This window comes from Amblyraja radiata, chromosome 17, assembly GCF_010909765.2.
Source record: "Amblyraja radiata isolate CabotCenter1 chromosome 17, sAmbRad1.1.pri, whole genome shotgun sequence".
NCBI lineage: Eukaryota > Metazoa > Chordata > Chondrichthyes > Rajiformes > Rajidae > Amblyraja > Amblyraja radiata.
The window spans coordinates 32,776,473-32,796,699 of NC_045972.1; the positions used below are offsets into that span (position 1 = coordinate 32,776,473).

A 20,227-nucleotide genomic window follows, 5' to 3' on the forward strand; every position below is an offset into this window, starting at 1 on the left:
CCACAAATCAAGGAAATATAATGCCAAACAAACATGTCACATGTCTCCCTTTCTGTCTTAGATGGGCCCCTCACAGTCCTGTAGTTCTGCTCTCATTTCCTCTTACCACCCCCCACCCCCGGTGCAACAAGGACAGTTCCCCTGGTCCTTGCCTTTCACCCCACCAACCTCCACATCCAATACATCATTCTCCAATATTTTCATCACCTCCAACGCGATCCCACTAATTACATCCTCCCATCTCTACTTCTTACCTTCTTCCACAGAGACTACTCCCTATGCAACTCCTCAGTTCACTCATCTCTGCCCACCCAAGTCAGCCACTCCCCAGGTACTTTCCCCTGCAACTCCAGAAGATGCAACAACTGTTGTTATACGTCCTCCATCTAGGGACCCGGACAGTCCTTCCAGTTGTAACAGGGATTCTTCAATTGCACCGTCTCTAACCTCGTCTACTACATGCAGTGTTCCTCATATACATCTATATACATATACAGTGGACTCCTATACATCAGCAAGACCAAGCATAGCCTAGGCGATCGCTTTACTGAACACTTGATCTCGGTCTGCCAGGGCCGATTGGATCTCCCAGTTGCTAACAATTTTAACTCCCCTTTCCATACTGACCTTTCTATACTGAGCCTCCCCCATTGTCCAAGCGAGGCCACACACGAATTGGAGGAACAGCACCTCAATTTGCTTAGGTAGCTTATAACCAACCCAGTGATGTGAACATTGAGTAGCAATTTTAAGTAACTTCTACGTGCACTCTACCCCCACCCCCCTCCACTAAAAGTTGGTTAATCAGTTCCACGGTTCACAATGATGTATCCCACTTGGAATCACACCGTCCTTCACCAACAATTGGCCATCCCGCCAAAGATAATCTGTTGCCGGCCCGGACTGGTGGTCTTTTCTTGCTTGCAGTTCCTCACCCCCCCCCCCCCCCACATCATCAGTCTGTGGAAGGATCTAAAGGTCAGAACCGTCATCTATCCATTTTCTCCAGTTACACCCGACCTATTGAGCTACTCCAGTATTTTTTGTCCATCTTTGGTATAACGCAGCACACGCAGTTCCTTTTTATTAATCACGTCGGGGTATGTGTCACATGAATAACTACGTTTCACAAGTAAAGAAAGTGCCCTATCTCAAAAGTCCAACAGAATTTATCTTACGGAACCTTTAAATGTCAAATGCAGAATACAACTTCTTACTCTATAATCCTCAGTCTCACTATTTTCATTTATCCGTTGAGAAACATCTTTAAGAAATAGCTTGATCGAACACGCCACTGCGTTACAATGATAATTGAAACTGGGCAGCAGGGGTGGGGGAAAAAAATTGGATTCAAAATAATTTCATTCCATGCCCCACAAATGAGTAGTTCTTGCCTTTGAACAACTTGCTGCAACTACCAAGATGCTTGACAATTAACAGTTATTTCAAATTATTACCAGTTAGCAAGATGCCTTCCACACATGGAAAGCAGCTGAGAATAAGAAATGCAGTAGGCCCAACTGTTATGCTGTTTATCATTAAAGTGTCTCCTTGTTACCCCCAGAAAAATTATGAAACAGAAGACAGCCTCTGATTCAAAGGAGTAAACCTATATATAGATTTCAAGACAATGCCCCCAGTACTACATTAAAGTTAGTTCACCACCATGGGGTCCCCGATCTGCACAATCAATAAAGCTACACAGCTGTGCAACATTTTGTGGAAAAAGGTCACATTTGGGCAGATGCAGCTAGGAAGTAGTTTTTTTTTTTTTTTTAATACTTAAAAACCAAAATTAGCACCATACACAGTTGTATTTATGAAGTCACTCAAAAATTAATAGGAAGCTTTTATCGACTTCCAATTATGTAGCTGAGTACTTCATTCAAAGGGAACAGAGCTGAGCCAGTCTTGAGCAATGGGTAGAACAAGGAAACACAACCAGGAGATAAACTCCACTTATTTCCACCCATAGTCAAATAATGAAACATCCCATAAATCTATACCAATCTTTGTAGGGTATGTCTTTTTTTTAATTACCATTTAACTTATTTGCCTATCACTTGTTTCAAAATGTAACTTTTATCAATGTATATGATATGCTAATTGATGCCACAGTATTTTTTCATGTAACTACTTTTATTTGTATCTAAATGCATACATGCAGAACTTTTGGCAAGCTTCGAAATGTCCATAGCTAATAATCTGTAAAACTTTCTAATGTCCTACTTTAGTACTCAAGCCTCTCACAAAATTGAGAATGTCAAATTCATATCAGGGTTGTTCTGCTCATTGAACTTCAAATTAATCAACTTGATTTTGATGAGATTTTTAAAAAACATTCGGAAATAAACCATCAGTCTGAAGAATCCCAACCTGAAACATTGTCTCTCCATTTCCTCCAGATATTGCCTGACCCACTGATTTCCTTCAGCAATTTGTGTTTACCTCAAGATTCCAATGCCAGCGGCACAGCAGATTCGATCCTAACCTTCAGTGCTGTCTATGTGGGGTTAGCAAATTCTCCCTGCGACCGCATGGGTTTCGTCTGGGTGCCCAGTTTTCCTCCCACATCCCAAAGATGTGTGGTCCTGTAGATTTAGCCATCAAAAGTTGCCACTCGTGTATAGAGTGGACCAGAAAGTGGGAGATCATCTAATGTGCGAAGTGTTCGTTGGGTTGAAGGGCCCGTTTCCATGTTGCATCACTAAACCGAACCTGCGGTTTCTTGTGTCTCTATCTATAACTAACTCTAATGGCAAAAATAATTACCCAGAAAAATATTTATCATGGTTTCTTTGCACAATTCTGATCAGATAAAAATTCGACACGATTCAAAAGGCTCTCTGCACCAAAATCTCAGATTTTTTCCCCCAAACTCAATTACCCTCATTAGCAACTTTGTGCTGAACTAGCTTATCAAAATCATTATATGCAGTACAACACCGTACCAACATAATGCAACCTTGCTTCCCCCTTTGACCACAGGGTTGAGATGCTGGCTACCCCACCACACAACTTTCAGTTGTCCTGATTTTCCATGAAGGGGGCCTGCTGAAAGAAATGGTGGAATGAGGCACCATAGAAAGGCTGACTAAATCCTTTGAAAACAAATTTGAAGGCCGAACCAATTGCCTTCTGTCTTCCAACCCCATTCTGCACTGGATTCTCAAACCGGTGTCAATTTATGCTACTTTTAATTTTGGATCATCGTGAATATCAAACTAGAATAAAGCTTGGTGTTGTGAAAGTCAAAATGTTGCCACTTAAAACAGAACAAAACTGCTTTCCACACCGATAAGGCTGAACCTCCATTAATGCAACAGTCCCCAAGAGAAACACAGATGCCAGAGAGTGGCTTCTTTGTGTTGAAAAATCTGTCATGTGAAAATCTAGCTACTAATCTAGGAGTATAGCCACTGAAGAGCTACCCAAATGTGAAGAGAATTTAAGTTATAAAATGATATTTACAATTGTAGAAAGCAAATGAATAGTTTAAGTTCGCCACAAAAGAAAAGTACAACAGGGTTAGCTTATTCAAAAACAATGCAATAACTTGATGGGAGAAATGACACTGAGCAAAATCCATATTTGAATGCAAGTGCCATCTAGAACATTCATCTAGCCTAGAAGACTAATTTTAATTCCATGGACTTCAAAATAAAACACCCAAATAATAACTATTAGTCTAATAATGATTAGTAATAAATTAATGCAATGAATTGTGCAACATTTTGTGCAATAACTAATTTCCCAATGGAACCAATGTCAGAAATTAATTGGAAATTGGAGAAAACTTGGGTAACAAGAAATCTTGTTGCTTCTCACTAATCTATGCAACATTGTAAACTTCCCTTTCAATTTGATACCATCTCTAGTTACCCATGTGGAGAGCAACTCCCACCCCCAAAGTTTAACAAATCCCACAAACATCTGCAAAAATGACTGAAGGACTCGCCAATAGCAGTTAATCAATTATGCTTCAGGTTTAACCGAATCCAATATCAACACCAGCCAGGACTACACTCTTGTCAGCACTGCTATAAAATCTCACCACGAGGAAAGATTGTTACACTCTCCCAAAAAAATGTAGTAATATCAGCGATAAGATCCAGAAAAACAAAATTGTTCTAACAATGAAATAGCCCACGGTTCTGTTTCCCCATTTGGCCCTGATTCTATTAGAAAAAATATAGGCACATAAAATTTATGTATTGGTCCAATCCATTGACATACAAACATGCAGTCAGAATTGTAAAGTAATGTTTAAAATATTCATGCATTTAAAAAAACCCAGTTCATGCTAATATATCTGAAAACCACCCAGAGGCTGCAGATTTCTACAGATTTTTGATTCTTAATAGTAATAACCCTATGCTTGGACTCCATGGACTTGCGTAAAAAAACACCCTCAAAATGGGTTATAGTGCGTTTTTTCTTCTTCATTTAACTACCACAGAATCGATTACTATTATTAACCACCTCCATCAACATTTTCACTTCCTTAACAGAAAAATTCAAACCCCTTTCGGATAGCTTGTTCTACAGTTGCCGAATTCATTATTTTTCTCCATTTTGGATGGAAAAGATCCATTTGTAAACAACTCGATATTAACGTAGTGACATAACGCTCTCCTTTAACGAGGGTTACTAGTGAACGGTATTGCCTTCACGCTGTTACGAGAGTGATCAGCGTAGGGGGACAAAGACCTTTCGCTTGCAGCATGCGAAACATGAATGGACCTAATCGCTTTAGAGTAAATCGCACGCTCTGACTCAGCCCGCCCAACAGTAGGCACCATTTTCTTCACGAAAAAAAAAGGCTGAGCAACCCTGGACTGGAAAGGAAGGAGGGCACGTGTGCGCGTACACACGCCAAATCTACAAAAAAAAAGACATTTAAAATTCATCAGGGTACTGAATTAAATTATTTCTGCCTACTCAATATGCCAAGATTAATCGATGTGTTATTGATATGTTGTGCCATCCATACTACCAAGGACATGAATGAAGACGGTACATCACTAATGCGTGATCAGAAACACGGCCTGTTACATTACACAACTTGTGTTGCTCCGATACCACGTTTTCCAGAACATTCTTTCAAGGTGGCATCCCCAAGACTCATTTACCGAATTCACACCATCGAAAGATGCTTGACGTCTTTAATCCTTGTAAGGGGCAGAAACTCACCAAATAAAATTAGAAAAGGCAAATTCAATATATCAATCAAAGCTATAAATTCGAAGGTTAAAGCCTTAAAAAGTGGTCTCCTTTTACGATATTGGCAAACCAACCAATACGTGTATATCCTGCAACTTCAATTTATATTAATTATCAAAGGATAGGTGATACTAGTTTTATATGAAAAATAAAATATTCGAATTCTATCAAACTCCAACGTAGAAACAGATTGGGCAAATGTCGAAATTTATAATCGAATTTATAAACGTCGTTAAAACAAATAATCAGACAATATTATTGTAGTTATCGATGCACCAAAAGGGCGACTACAAATACCGTCAAAGTGTATTGCATTGCCGTACGAGACCGAAGTAATTAAATCTAAACTAGATGGATACGAATGTAAAACGGGCGACATCGCAACTTCTTTTTACGAAAAAGGTTGAACGAATGGATGTTCAAAAACTATAAACACCGTACATGGAATGGTCTAAATACATTGAAGCAAAACGCTTTTGATACACGCGTCAAATTCTTACTGCAATTATTTTTTGGATCTTTTAGAAATAGATATTTATCCCAAACGATACCAAAATCATGAAGCATCATGATTACTAGTATCACAGATAGCAACATCTATCGTCATTGATGAAACGAGATACAAATACGCATACAATTTACAGTGACGGGAAATCGATGTTCGATCGGAACGAAATGGCTAAACCTTCGGGAGTGTTAAAAATCTCCAGGACTTGAACCATGTAAAATTAAATACAGATTTTTAAAAAAACAATTCAACTTTTAAATTGTGCTTCTCTCCCCCCCTCTGCTTATGCCCTCCCAAAGGCAGTGTTTGCATGTCTATGCAATCTCGCCCGCTGTTTGCCCCCGACCTACTTCGTTGTCGTGCTGCTGGCAGTAGCTGACCCGTTCATGTGCGAGCGGCAGGCTGGTGAAGGGCTGCTGGTTGTAGTGCTGCTGCTGCTGCTGCCTGAAGCGGTGGATAACGTGCTCCTTGGTGAGGCGGACCCGCTGGTGTGCCCGCACGCAGTGGTCGCACAGATATTCGGCACAGTCCATGCAGCGGGAGGTCACCGGCGCCCCCTCATCGCAGGAGCTGCAGCCCGACGGCGAGCCCTTGGTGCGGCCCCGCCGCTGCCCACCGCCACCGTCCAGCTCGTCCTCGGCCGCCGAAACCACGTCCAGCAAGTTGTTGAGCAGCAATAGGTCGGCGGGCAACCCGTCGTTGTCGGCGGGCGGCATGCGGTGCTCGCAGATGGGGCAGGCCAGCTCGGCGGCGCCGCAGGAGTTGGCCGAGGAGGAAGAGGTAGAGGCGGCGGCGGGAGGCGAGTGGCTGAGCGGCCCGTTGCCCCCTCGCCGCCTCCTGCCGCCGTGAGCCTCCAGGCAGGCCAGGCATAGGGAGTGGCGGCAAGGCAGCAGCCGCAGCTCGTCGGCCTGCGGCAGCAAGGCGGCCGGGCTGGAGCGGGAGCGGGAGTGCCCGGGGCCCCGCGAGCAGCACAGGCCGCACTGCTGCTGCTGCTGGGGCTGCTCCTGCTGGCGCGCCGCGTCTGGCCGGCCCGGGCTCTGCTGCTCCTGCTGGCGCGGAGGAGGCGGCGGCTGCTGCTGCTGCTGCTCCGGGCCGCAGAACGGCGCGGCCATGGCGGCCTCGGAGCGCTGGTAGCAGCGCGGGTAGAAGCGGCCCTGGGCCAGCTCGGCCGGCCTGGAGGGCAGCCGCTCGGCTTCCTCAGCAAGAACCGCTCCCCTGTGAAGCGACCGAGAAATCCACATTGGCGGGCCGGCGGGGGCTCATATTCCCCCGGGGAGGCGCCGTGTGTGGGGTCGCTCGGTGTGGGTGGGTAGGTAGGTGGGTGCGGAGGGCGGGCCGGCCCGGGCGGGCGGCCGGCGGGGCTCCCTTTCTCACTTCCCCCCTCCCACCCACCCCCAGTCAGGTCTACCCTAGGCCCCGCCGATACTTCGGCCCCCCCACCCGCTCCTCCTCAGCCCACCGCCTCCTCTTCCTCAGTCCCCCCTCCTGCCGCCGCCGCCCTCTGCTCTCTCCGCCTCAGTGTCTCCCCCGGCCGCCGCCTCGCGCCGCCGCTGCCGCACGCTCCATCTTCTGGCACTTTCTCTCTCTCGAGCAGCAGCAGCAGCCCGGCCGCTTCTCGTTCGTTCGTTCGTTCGCTCGTTCTGCTGCTGCTCTGCTCCCCTACGTGGGGCGGGGTGCCGTCGTCCTACGTCACCGCGCAGCTTGGCGTCAGGTGCGAACGCATCCATCCATTCATTCATGATTTTTTTTTTAATACACACACGCGCGCGCACGCGCATATTTCCCATTCATAATTCCATCAGCTCGTTGTTTATTCCACCCTCACTACTATTGGTGCGGTTACAGCTCGGCCCGGAGTGCTGGACACGTGCTGCAGGGATGCTAAACCGCGCTGGCTCGCTCCATCTCCTTTCTTTGTTGCCGTGTTGGCGGAATTAACCCAGCTGCAAGTGAATGATTTGTCGCATGCACTAAATTACTTATTTAACAAAGACGATTTAACTTCACTGCCCGGTAAAATAATAAATAAAGACGAGCGTTCTACTTTTCTTCTATGTTGCCAACCAGAATGGTAAAAGTACACATGTGCACTCAATGTAAATAGTATTGAAATCGAATGCCCTATCTGCAGTTCCTTCTTGGACGCCCTATCGGTGGAACTCGGTTAGATCTACGATCGCTGGAATAAAGAATTATAGGTTTTAATTTCACTCCAGAGACTTGAGCATGAAAGTAGAACAACACGGGGTGTTGAAATTGCCACGGAGTGCAGTCCCACTTCCTGTTTGTGCATTACAGGACATTATATCCATCTGCTTATATATTTATGCAGTATTCTGTCACAACCATCTACACTGAACTGCAATGGACGATGGAATTGGGGGGTTGAGAATCATGGAATTCATTCCCCAACTCCCACATAATTGCGTTCAGCTATAGTTATAGGTCAAAGTGAAATAGGTCCTTAACTTTAATTGAGATGTGCAATTTTACACATCTCAATTAAATCTCAGGTACACAAAATTGCTGGAGGAACTCAGCGGGTGCAGCAGCATCTATGGAGCGAAGGAAATAGGCGACGTTTCGGGCCGAAACCCTTCTTCAGACAATTAAATCTCCCTCTGCTTCCTCAACGCCAGTCATTTTTACCGCAGCCCTTGCAATGTCTATGTATTTCTCCTCTGTAGACAGCCTTGTGATAGCATACTCTTCTTGCAATCATGTGACCAGAATTGTGTCTTAAATAACAAACGCCTCAGCTATTGAAGGAGAGCAGCTTGTTTACGACATTTGGAAATCTGTAATTCTGCATTCCTAGGTCTATTTCTCCCTCAGTACCCTGTCCTTTGTTATGCATTGTCCTATTTACTCTACTCATAACCCTACCAAATAATCTCCAATTGCCCCAGTTCTACCGACGGAACCTAATCTTCAGATTTATTTGTTACATTCAATCGAATGGGCAATTTTGCATAATCTCCAAATTACTTAATCACACCTTCTGCAGTAGAGATGATATCTATGATTTCCCACACAATATCTGAACTCCAACCAATAATCCAGAAAGCACAGATGGTCTGGAGCTTATCATATTTCTTTTTTTTTTAGAATTATCACCCCCATTCCCCACATCACAATTACTATACTGCCAAAAAGCCTCATTGGTAATACCATAAGGAATTCCTCTAAAGAATTGTATTATTTTCAGAGTCACCTTTCACAGATGGAATGAGTCCAGTGCAGGCATCGTGCAGTATCCCATCACCGTTCATGGTGTTGGTCACAACTTAGTCAGTAGACTTATCTCTTTTGTCAGAAAGTTGAAAGCCCCAGGTCTATATTAGAGACATGAGTACTACAAAAATATTCTTCTGGGTGTAATGTGTCTGAGGATACGCTGAGGTTATGAAATGTATCTACTGGTCATCCTGTATAGAATCAAGGAAATGCTGCATTTTTAGCAGGTCAGCTTCTCAGGTGAGAAGTTACACTGGTCTGAAGAAGGATTTTGGCCCGAAACGTTACCCATTTCCTTCGCTCCATAGATGCTGCTGCACCCGCTGAGTTTCTCCAGCTTTTTTGTCTACCTTCAAGTTACACTAAAACCTTGACACCAATAATGCCGTCTTATTGGTCATATATGACTGTGCTACAATTTTAAAATGTATGAGAATGGTGTGCTGATCAACATTTATCTCTCAACACGATATCTGAAAGAGATTACCTATTAACAACCTTATTGCAGTTTGTGGGACCTTACCAAGTCTAACTTTGTCGATGTGCTTCCTATAGCACATCAGAGATTAGATTTATCTGTGTGCAATGTGCTGGAGGATTTGCTGGGGTCATGAAAGGCACTGCAGAAGTCTCATTATGGTTCGTGATTGCTGAGGCATAATCTTTGATTCCGTGCCGCATTGTAAAATGACATGATGGCAAATTGCCAATCTCTTAATGTTGCACATAATCTTATTGCTCCAGTATGAGTGGTTTGTGATTAGTTGCTATGTGTAAAATGTTATTGAGATTGCTATTGAATCTTGTGTACATTATTGTCAAAGTCATTGTTTTTGTGTATAAATGCTGCCTTTTTTGCTGTGATTTTTTTTGTACATATCAGACAGCTTCCTGTAATATCAGTGACCATACAGCTACAAGCCCCTAATGATAATGAATCAAATAACTGGCAGTTATCTTATGACCAGAACTTGTCAATCTAATTATTATTATTATTATTATTATTATTCAACTACCACACTTAATTTCTGCCAAATCTGACTCCAACTCAAAGCATAGATTTACGCAGCATATCCTTTGTTCCTCTCTCTGCAAATTTTCCTAGCTTGTTTACAACTCCAAAGGATTTTATTTAAACCTGAGAAACCATCAATCAGGAGAACTTGTTCTCCTTGAGTATTCTTCCGTTCATGCTGAATTGGCAGAGCCTGCTCAGTGATGATCCACAATCCTTCAAAAAGAACTGCATAAAATCTTCAGCAACTGGCTATTATTAATCCAGTTAATTTTATTGCCTTTGGTTTCCTTTGAGCATCACCTTGACTTGATCAACATGTTCAAAGAAACTTTGTATAGGCGGAATTTAGGCATTAGTTTGTGTTATAAAGAATTTCCATAGCTGAGATTGTCCTGAATTTCTCAGGTAGCATCCAAAGACTGCTATACTGCAGGTCTGACACCTAGTGCCCGATGAGTAGAAATTTGTTCCAATATTGGAACTAGTAAAGTCCATTTCCTAGATGCTGTCTGAACTTCAGTCTGAATAAGGGTCTCGACACGAAACATCACCCATTCCTTCTCTCCAGAGATGCTGCCTGTCCCGCTGAGTTACTCCAGCATTTTGTGTCTATCCTAGATACAGCTGTCAGCCCCCTCTTTGGCAACTGAATACTAACCTGACTGCTAATTGATTTTCCTCTAAGTGGGTTACATGAAGTATAGCTTCCTTCCGAGTTGTGAATTCTCCCTGTCAAAGTAGTCAGGTTTATTGTCACATGCACAAGTGCAGTGATTTACAAGGTACAATGAAAAATCGTGCATGCAGCAGCATCAGTCACATAGAATCAGAAAACGAACAAAAACATAAATCATACATAAATTCTGTAAGATAGTAAAAAAAAAAAAAAAGGTTTTGTGCAAAAATCAAGACATTACTGCAAAACACATTTCAAACAAGTCCACGGCAGTGCAAGGGATGGTTTACATTATAACGATAACATGAAGAGGCAGACACAGCTCCGGTGCCAGAACATGATGTTTAACATTCTATCTAATGCCTTTAATCAAAGGAAATACACATTTATCAGATCATTGTTACAATGTAACATTTAACACCTAAAACAACCAGCTTTCTAGGCTCCAAGCCTGAACAGGGAACACAGTGGTATTTCAGAATGCTACAATTTTGCCGTTGGGCTACATTTGCTCAGGTTTGAGGTGGGAGAAGGGAGTGAGGTGTAGGTTTCTCACACTTTCTCTTTCTCTCTCTCTTATACCTTGAGTATATATATATATATATATATAAAACACGCTACACAGGTATATATACCTTGAGTATATATATATATAACACGCTACACAGGTATATATACCTTGAGTATATATACATAACACGCTACACAGGTATATATACCTTGAGTATATATATATATATATATATATATATATATATATACATAACACGCTACACAGGTATATATATATACCTTGAGTATATATATATATATATATATATATATATATATAACACGCTACAAAGGTATATATACCTTGAGTATATATATATATAACACGCTACACAGGTATATATACCTTGAGTATATATATATATAACACGCTACACAGGTATATATACCTTGAGTATATATATATATAACATGCTACACAGGTGTGGCACTGTCACAGTCAGATAGACCATCACCCCCTGGTTGGTGACCTAGTCATAGTTGATTACCGGGCAAATGGCAAATGCAGTGATGGAAATGGGGGGTATGCAGGGGGAAGGCGTTCCCCTACTTTTCAGTTTCCATTTTCCATCCTGTACATGAATTTGCAGCTTTATCCTGCACGACTTAATCCAAGGGCGAGCGAACGCGCGGACAGACAGATGAAAGCAACGATCATAGAGCGGAATAGGTGAAATTTCGGGTCGAGACCCTTCTTCAGACTGAGTCAGGGGAAAGAGGAACAAGAGATATAGATGGTACTAACAACAAATGAATGGAAGATATGCCTATATCTCCCGTTTCCCTTTCTCTTGACTGTCAGTCTAAAGAAGGATCTCGACCCGAAATGTCACCTATTCCGCTCTATGATCGTTGTTTTCGTCCGTCTGTCCGCGCTCTTGGTGCCGGCACTTCTCCCCTCAGACTCTGCCAAACAAACACACACACACAGAAAAACACACACACACCCACTCACTCACTCACACACACACACACAGAAACACACGCGCACATACACACAGCATGTCCGGCAGATCAGTGCGGGCCGAGACCAGGAGCAGGGCGAAGGATGACATCAAACGGTTCATGGCAGCTATCGAAAAAGTACAGAAATGGTAAGGGGGAAATTTACAAAAAACACCCGAAGGAAACAGATGTTTAACAAAAAAGGGGGGCCGGCGATTGCTTCATATATATTAATGATCTGGATGAGGGAATTGAAGGCAATATCTCCAAGTTTGCGGATGACACTAAGCTGGGGGGCAGTGTTAGCTGTGAGGAGGATGCTAGGAGACTGCAAGGTGACTTGGATAGGCTGGGTGAGTGGGCAAATGTTTGGCAGATGCAGCATAATATGGATAAATGTGAGGTTATCCATTTTGGTGGCAAAAACAGGAAAGCAGAATATTATCTAAATGGTGGCCGACTAGGAAAAGGGGAGATGCAGCGAGACCTGGGTGTCATGGTACACCAGTCATTGAAAGTAGGCATGCAGGTGCAGCAGGCAGTGAAGAAAGCGAATGGTATGTTAGCTTTCATAGCAAAAGGATTTGAGTATAGGAGCAGGGAGGTTCTACTGCAGTTGTACAGGGTCTTGGTGAGACCACACCTGGAGTATTGCGTACAGTTTTGGTCTCCAAATCTGAGGAAGGACATTATTGCCATAGAGGGAGTGCAGAGAAGGTTCACCAGACTGATTCCTGGGATGTCAGGACTGTCTTATGAAGAAAGACTGGATAGACTTGGTTTATACTCTCTAGAATTTAGGAGATTGAGAGGGGATCTTATAGAAACTTACAAAATTCTTAAGGGGTTGGACAGGCTAGATGCAGGAAGATTGCTCCCGATGTTGGGGAAGTCCAGGACAAGGGGTCACAGCTTAAGGATAAGGGAAATCCTTTAAAACCGAGATGAGAAGAACTTTTTCCACACAGAGAGTGGTGAATCTCTGGAACTCTCTGCCACAGAGGGTAGTCGAGGCCAGTTCATTGGCTATATTTAAGAGGGAGTTAGATGTGGCCCTTGTGGCTAAGGGGATCAGAGGGTATGGAGAGAAGGCAGGTACGGGATACTGAGTTGGATGATCAGCCATGATCATATTGAATGGCGGTGCAGGCTCGAAGGGCCGAATGGCCTACTCCTGCACCTAATTTCTATGTTTCTATGTCAGTGTTGGAGGGAAGGGGTGGGGGGGGTGGGGTGGCTTGAGTGGGTGCAGGATTTTCTGGAGCTCCTTCCTAATGGCAATACTTTGTATGTTCAAAGTTAATAAGGAGGACTAGGCAGGAATATCAAAATGGTCACCTGCAGCTGAGAAAAAAAAAAAGATGATTTGTGTGGTATTTGGTAAAATAATAGCAATATGAAGAGGCCATGACCAAAGCAAAGATACTAGAGCGGAGACCGAAGCCGGTTACAGAAATGGTGCTGAAGGTTACCCATGACTCTACTACGGCTTTTTCATCGAGTGGACTATCTTGCTCCGCTATAGGATCTTTGCTTTCCAGTCTCCATGAGATGGAGAGTGTGGAGGAAAGTGGCACTGTAAGGGCAGTCCACATCTTTCACCAGCTCATTGGAACTTTTCCCAATTCCACAATGATTGTCTAAGAACTTGGCCCTCATCAGACTTGGCGTCTCTCCGCCGTAAACGGAGTTCACCTCCTGGACTCTCAACTCGTAGACCACCCGCTCCTTCCTGAAGCGGATATCAAACAGCTGTAAACAGCTGGCGGGACTGTGGCGGAACGCAAACTCCCAGTCAAAGTAACAAACGCAGTTGTTTACACGTGGTATATTGGTCCACGTGGCTCAAACTGAAGGGGGCCGTAGGTTTGAAACATCTGGCGAAGTCTCAGCGAGGCGTAGTTGGGATCCGAATCCGTCCTTTGGATCTCTCTCGCTCTCACCCTCTCGCCTCGGCATTCCCGGAAACATTTGCCGTTTTGCGGGGACGGCTGCATCTGCGGTTCCTTCCTGTTGGGGGGGGGCGGGGGAGCCCTGGTCTGTGGCGGCTCCTGATCTGTTCCCTCCGCGGGTGCCGCCTGAGCCGCCTGGCCTGCTGAGTTCCTACACCACTCTGTGTTTTTTGTTTGGCTCTGGAGTTAAAGGTGGACATGGGGGGCTGGGGTGGCTCAGTGGGACGGGTGGCGTTTCTGGGGAGTGTGTGGTGTTTCGGGTCGAGACCCATCTGCAGACAATCACAAGTACTCTCACCGACGAGAGTTCAGTTCATTCTAAAGAAGGGTCTTCTCTCCAGAGTCGCTGCCTGTCCCGCTGAGTTACTCCAGCTTTATGTCTATCTTCAATTTCAAGAGTTAAATAAAAAACACAGAGTGCTGGAGGAACTCAGCGGGCTAGGCAGCATCTGTGGAGGGAATGGATTAGGAGTTGTTTCAGGCCAGGGTTCTTCTTCAATAGGAAAGAACTGCAGATCAAAGATACTAGAGCAGATACTAGTATCTTTGCTGCAGATCAGGCATGATATTCTTTCGATTTAAATCGGAATTCCGATTTTATTGTTTTCCTATTTGTCAATTTTTTGTGCCTGATTATTTGGCGGCCAATCAACCGCTGTCTTTAAGGGGGTTGCGTCCAATCACCGACCAGCTTCCCTTAAAATTGCTGTCCAATCAACAAATCGGTCTCCTCCCGTCCAATCAGCTGCTGTCTCCAAGGGCATTGTGTCCAATCACATAATGTGCTGGTCACTCGGCGGACAATCAGACACAGTCTCCGAGGGGCCTTTTGATCAATCACCGACCTGTTTCCCTCACCGAAGCAGACGACGGCTGCAGCCAACACACAGAATGAGAGAGAGAGAGAGAGATGCAAGAAAGCAGCTAAGACATATAATGCACAATAAACTATATTATAAATACACAATAAACAAGTTATACATTCTTGTATTCTTACATGGGTGTGACCGCACATTAAAAAAATCCCCCCCCCCCCCTTCCTTCCCAACCTCAGCCTCACGGACCTAGTTCCTAAAACCCATTTCCATCACTGGGCAAACGACAACATGAGAATAAGGTAGTGCAGTATCACTGGTTTCAGAAGCTGGCAAAGTACGGACCCTGTACATAGCTCAATGAATGTCTGGTAATTATCATTGTGTTGGAGATGGTCATGTATAAAATGGCAGCCTTACTGCTTGGAGTACAACAGTGAACATACTTCACTGTGAGTGAACTGCTGAGGCCATCATAAAAGATGCTACATAATTCATTTTTAAACCATGAGGCTTGTCGACCCCGAACTCCTTTTGCAATCCCAATCTTTCATCCTGAGGAGACGCTCAGTTTCCCGTTGGCTGGTGCAACTGCCCAGAATCGGAGGGGTCCATAAGTTTATACGTTCTAGGAGCAGAATTAGGCCATTTGGCCCATCAAATCTACTACACCATTCAATCATGGCTGATCTATCTTTCCCTCTGAACCCCATTCTCCTGCCTTCACCCCATAACCCAACACTCTTACTAATCAAGAATCTGTCAATTTCTGCCTTAAAAATATCTATTGACTTGGCCTCCACAGCTGTCTGTGGCAATGAATTCCACTAATTCACCAACCTCTGACTAAAGAAATTCCTCCTCCATCTCCTGTCCAATGGTACATCCTTTTATTCTGAAGCTATGGCCTCGATCCTAGTCTCTCCCACTAGTGGAAACGTCCTCTCCACATTCACTCCATCCAGGCCTTTCACTATTCGGTTTCTATAAGTTTCAATGAGGTCCCACCTCATCTTGCTAAACTTTATCAACTAATCCCCTGGCTCTGTGTTTTGTATTGATCCTTGCAGATAGGCCTGTCTGTGACCTCTGAGCTTTTCACCAAAGATCCTATAGCTATAGGATCTTTGCTTTTCACACTTTTGAAGAAAACTCTTGCAGCTGCGTAGAGTAAATCGCCAAGGCCAATCCCATTTCTACCCACACATTATGACAGACACTTTTCCCCCATTTCCTGTATTAGAATCATCTTGGAATTAGTTTGGTGTGATAAATACTAATGCACAATTTGGCTCAGTAACTTTTCTTGCTGATGGGGAATGGGTGGTTCTGACTCTAGAAGGAGGAGGTGTAGCTTTAATTACAAATCACAGTTCAGAGCAATAAACACAGGGCGACACAGTCTGCTGGATAACCCAGGAGAAAAGACCTTACAGATGCACACTTAAGAGACTCAGGAAGGTTTGTGTTCAGACAGATTTGTATGTTCGTCTGCAGTAGGTTGTTGCAACTATAAATTATTTGGCTTTTCGGAATGAATGGCAAGAAAATTATTTGCTAAGGGTAATGGTTTGGAAGGCCAGACAGGATTTCGAGATCATAAAACATTTGAAGATTTTATAAGCATATTTGGTAGGTGTGGAGGCTGAGCATTTTTAGCTTCTTCTTAAATCTTTGAGTTATTGCCACCGTGTTTTCCTGCCTTCCAACTTTGGAGAGATCAAAGCTCTCCACATTCCCATTGGCACCACTTTGTCAATGGCTCAGAAAGTAAAAGCAGCAAGTAACTAGAATGTCATTTTTCTGATGTCATTTTAAAGAGAGGTCGCATGTGCTGGGCATGCGGGAATCCTGTGCAACTACATGAAGAAAAGCAGCATAGTTGTGTCTGGTATCCGATCAATACTTTCCTCTCAATACAAACTATTAAAGCAGATGAGATTGCTATCATTTCATGTGGAAATTGGTGATTATGCTTCCAACATTAGACCAGAGACTAAACTTCATAAATCCCTGTCTTTCTGAATGAGTGGCTGGTGACTTGCTGATGAGTAGGTGACTGGACAGATGTTGAGGTGCTACAGATAGCACCGTTGGAAGAGCAATGTGTGATATCACCAAGGGTTCAGCCCTTCTATAAGGAAGAGTAAAGCAGTAGGTTATGTACTCAGTCAAGGGATCATGAGGTGATGGAAACAGCAGAAAATGATTTTATGGATGGGGTGGTAGGTGGAGTGGAAGGTGAGGGTCAGGGAGAAAGGGTAAAAACAGATCACCAGGAAATTGAATGACCAGTGAACTACTGTTTACGGTAAGTTTCAGATGCATGTTAAAGAATGGTTATGTTTCAGATCTCTCAACTGGAAAGCATGTCTTGTCCTTCCCAACACGATTCACAGCATTGGAGGATCCCAAGGTAGATGATCTTAAACTTGCTACAACTCAGAAGAAGGCCATTTAACCTGTCGGGTCGATGCCACCTCCCTAGGATCCAATCCATCAGCCATTGTCCCTCTCCTTATTTCACTGTACCTCTGCAATAATCTCTCTCAAATGCCCCATCACTCCCCTTTGAGCTATATTAAATACTTACCTCAGAAAGTAAACGCAGCAAGTAACTAGACTGTAAACTCCTATCTCACCAGGGACTAACTTTACTGAACGTTTTTCCTTCCGCCCACAATATTTAATATGTAAAAGAATATGTGTGTGTTTATGATTGTGTTTATAGTTTGTTTGGTTGTTTGTTTGTTTGTCTTTTTGCACAAAATCCGCGAGCATTGACACTTTTCATTTCACTGCACATCTCGTATGTGTATGTGACGAATAAACTTGACTTGACTTACCTCCACCAAGATACAGTACCTCCACCCTACCAGCACTCCATTGGTTCCCTGTCACATCAGAACCTCTGGGGAAGATCCCTATATGGTTACATAGAGAACATGCCTGGAGCTGTAAACCAGCAGCATTACCTGCTGCACTATTGTGTGGGGTCCTAACAGTATTATGGTACCTGTGATGGAGCAGGACATTGCAGAATATTCCATGTATAATGTGACTGCATGAAGTATGAATCAATCAACGGGTAATCTCCATGGGTAGAGCGATCAAGGTATTGCACTGAATTGAATAGTGATAAACTGTTGCCGCACACTTGAATTAAGACAGCTTTAAAGCTATGAACCTATGACAATTGACAAAGGTAGATAAGCAAATTAAACTAAACAGTATGTTGGTACATAAGCAATGGTAAATAGAACATTAGTCAATAAAGCAGCATAGACAGGCTCTTTGACAACATGAAGATAGACACAAAAACCTGGAGTAACTCAATGGGACAGGCAGCAACTCTGGAGAGAAGGAATGGGCGATTTTTCAGGTTGAGACCCTTCTTCAGAAGCTGGAGGGTCTCGACCCGAAACGTCACCCATTCCTTCTCCCCAGAGATACTGCCTGTCCCGCTGAGTTACTCCAGCTTTTTCTGTCTATCTTCGGCTTAAGCCAGCATGTGCAGTTCCTTCCTACACTCTTTGACAGCATGTCTGCATTGACTTTGATGTTAATCTAAACTAATCTCATTTGCCTGCACTAGGATCCACTATTCTCTGCCTGTTCACATGCCTGTCTATATGCCTCTTAAACATCGCAATCAAATCTGCTTCTACCACCTCCCCTGGCAGTACATTCCGGCCAATTACAACTCTCTCCGCAAGAACATGCCTTGCAAATCACTTTTTAACTTTCCCACTCTCATCGTAAACCTATGTCATCGGTATTTAACTGCCGTCTTTCTGGGAAAAACACTCGGACTATCTACCCTATTTGAAGAAGTATATATTTTAATTCTTAATCAATATATTGAGACACATTGAGAAATACAAGGTCAACAAGAAAAGTAATCAATCTATAGTCGATGAAAGATGTTAGACTACAACAGGAGATTAAAATGGTGCCTGGAGTATAATAATAATGAGTATTATAAGCACATGGGTTGAGACACCAGCAGGATATGATCAAAAGTTTGATAAAGGAGAAAGTCGAATGAAAATAGAATGGTGAGAAAATAGAATTAGTAAGCTCAACAAAGAGAGCACTGGTGAGCTTACTAATCACAAAATTAACTGGTAGGCCAAGGAAGACCTCCATAGCTGATGTCAGAAGAATTCTCTCTATAATAAAGAAAAATCCCCAAACACCTGTCAGACAGATCAGAAACAGTATTGTGTGGATTTGTCAATGACCACTGTCCGCAGAAGACTTCATGAACAGAAATACCGAGGCTACACTGCAAGATGCAAACCACTGGTTAGCCGCAAAAATAGGATGGCCAGGTTACAGTTTGCCAAGAGTACTTAAAAGAGCAACTACAGTTCTGGAAAAAGGTCTTGTGGACAGATGAGATGAAGATTAACTTACATCAGAATGATGGCAAGAGCAAAGTATGGAGAGAAGGAACTGCCCAAGATCCAAAGCATACCACCTCATCTGTGAAACACGGTGGTGAGGGTATTATGGCCTGGGCATGTATGGCTGCTGAAGGTACTGACTCACTTAATCTTCATTGATGATACAACTGCTGATAGTAGTAGCATAATGAATTCTGAAGTGTATAGACACATCCTATCTGCACAAGTTCAAACAAATGCCTCAAAACTTATTGGCTGGCAGTTCATTCTACAGCAAGACAATGATCCCAAACATACTGCTAAAGCAACAAAGGAGTTTTTCAAAGATAAAAAATTGTCAATTCTTGAGTGGCCAAGTCAATCACCTGATCTAAACCCAATTGAGCCTTATATATGCCTGAGAGAAAACTGAAGAGGACTAGTCCCCAAACCAAGCATAAGCTAAAGATGGCTGCAATACAGGCCAGGCAGAGCATCACCATAAAAGACACCCAGCAACTGGTGATGTCCATGAATCGCAGACTTCAAGCAGTCATTGCATGCAAAGGATATGCAACAATATACTAAACATAACACATTACATTGTTGTGTCTCATACATTATGGTGCCCTGAAATTGGGGGACTATGTATATACATTGTTATAATTCCTACATGGTGAAACCAAGATGTATAAAAATTCCCTTTATTAAAATCTGACTAAGTGCACTTAAACCACGTTATTTTTTCTATTACAAATCTCAAATTGTGGAGTACAGAGGGAAATAAATAAATGATGGGTCTTTGTCCCAAACATTATGGAGGGCACTGTATTTCGACAGTGTGCCCAAGGCTTTGTAAATTGTTGCACCTGTTCCAGGGCAAGGTACATGCTCTGAACTTGTTTAGGGGATG

General features: G+C 43.4%; 1 protein-coding gene across 1 annotated transcript in view; it reads right to left on the reverse strand.

Moving 5' to 3' along the window:
* The window catches only part of LOC116982686 (E3 ubiquitin-protein ligase TRIM71-like), a 46,338-nt gene extending 39,197 nt beyond the window's left edge, over positions 1-7,141 (reverse strand). The window contains exon 1 of the mRNA XM_033036044.1: positions 6,082-7,141. Within this exon, the coding sequence (XP_032891935.1) occupies positions 6,082-6,972 (891 nt within the window). The 5' untranslated portion in view covers positions 6,973-7,141. The remainder of the gene's footprint in view (positions 1-6,081) is intronic.
* Positions 7,142-20,227: the final 13,086 nt, after the last annotated feature.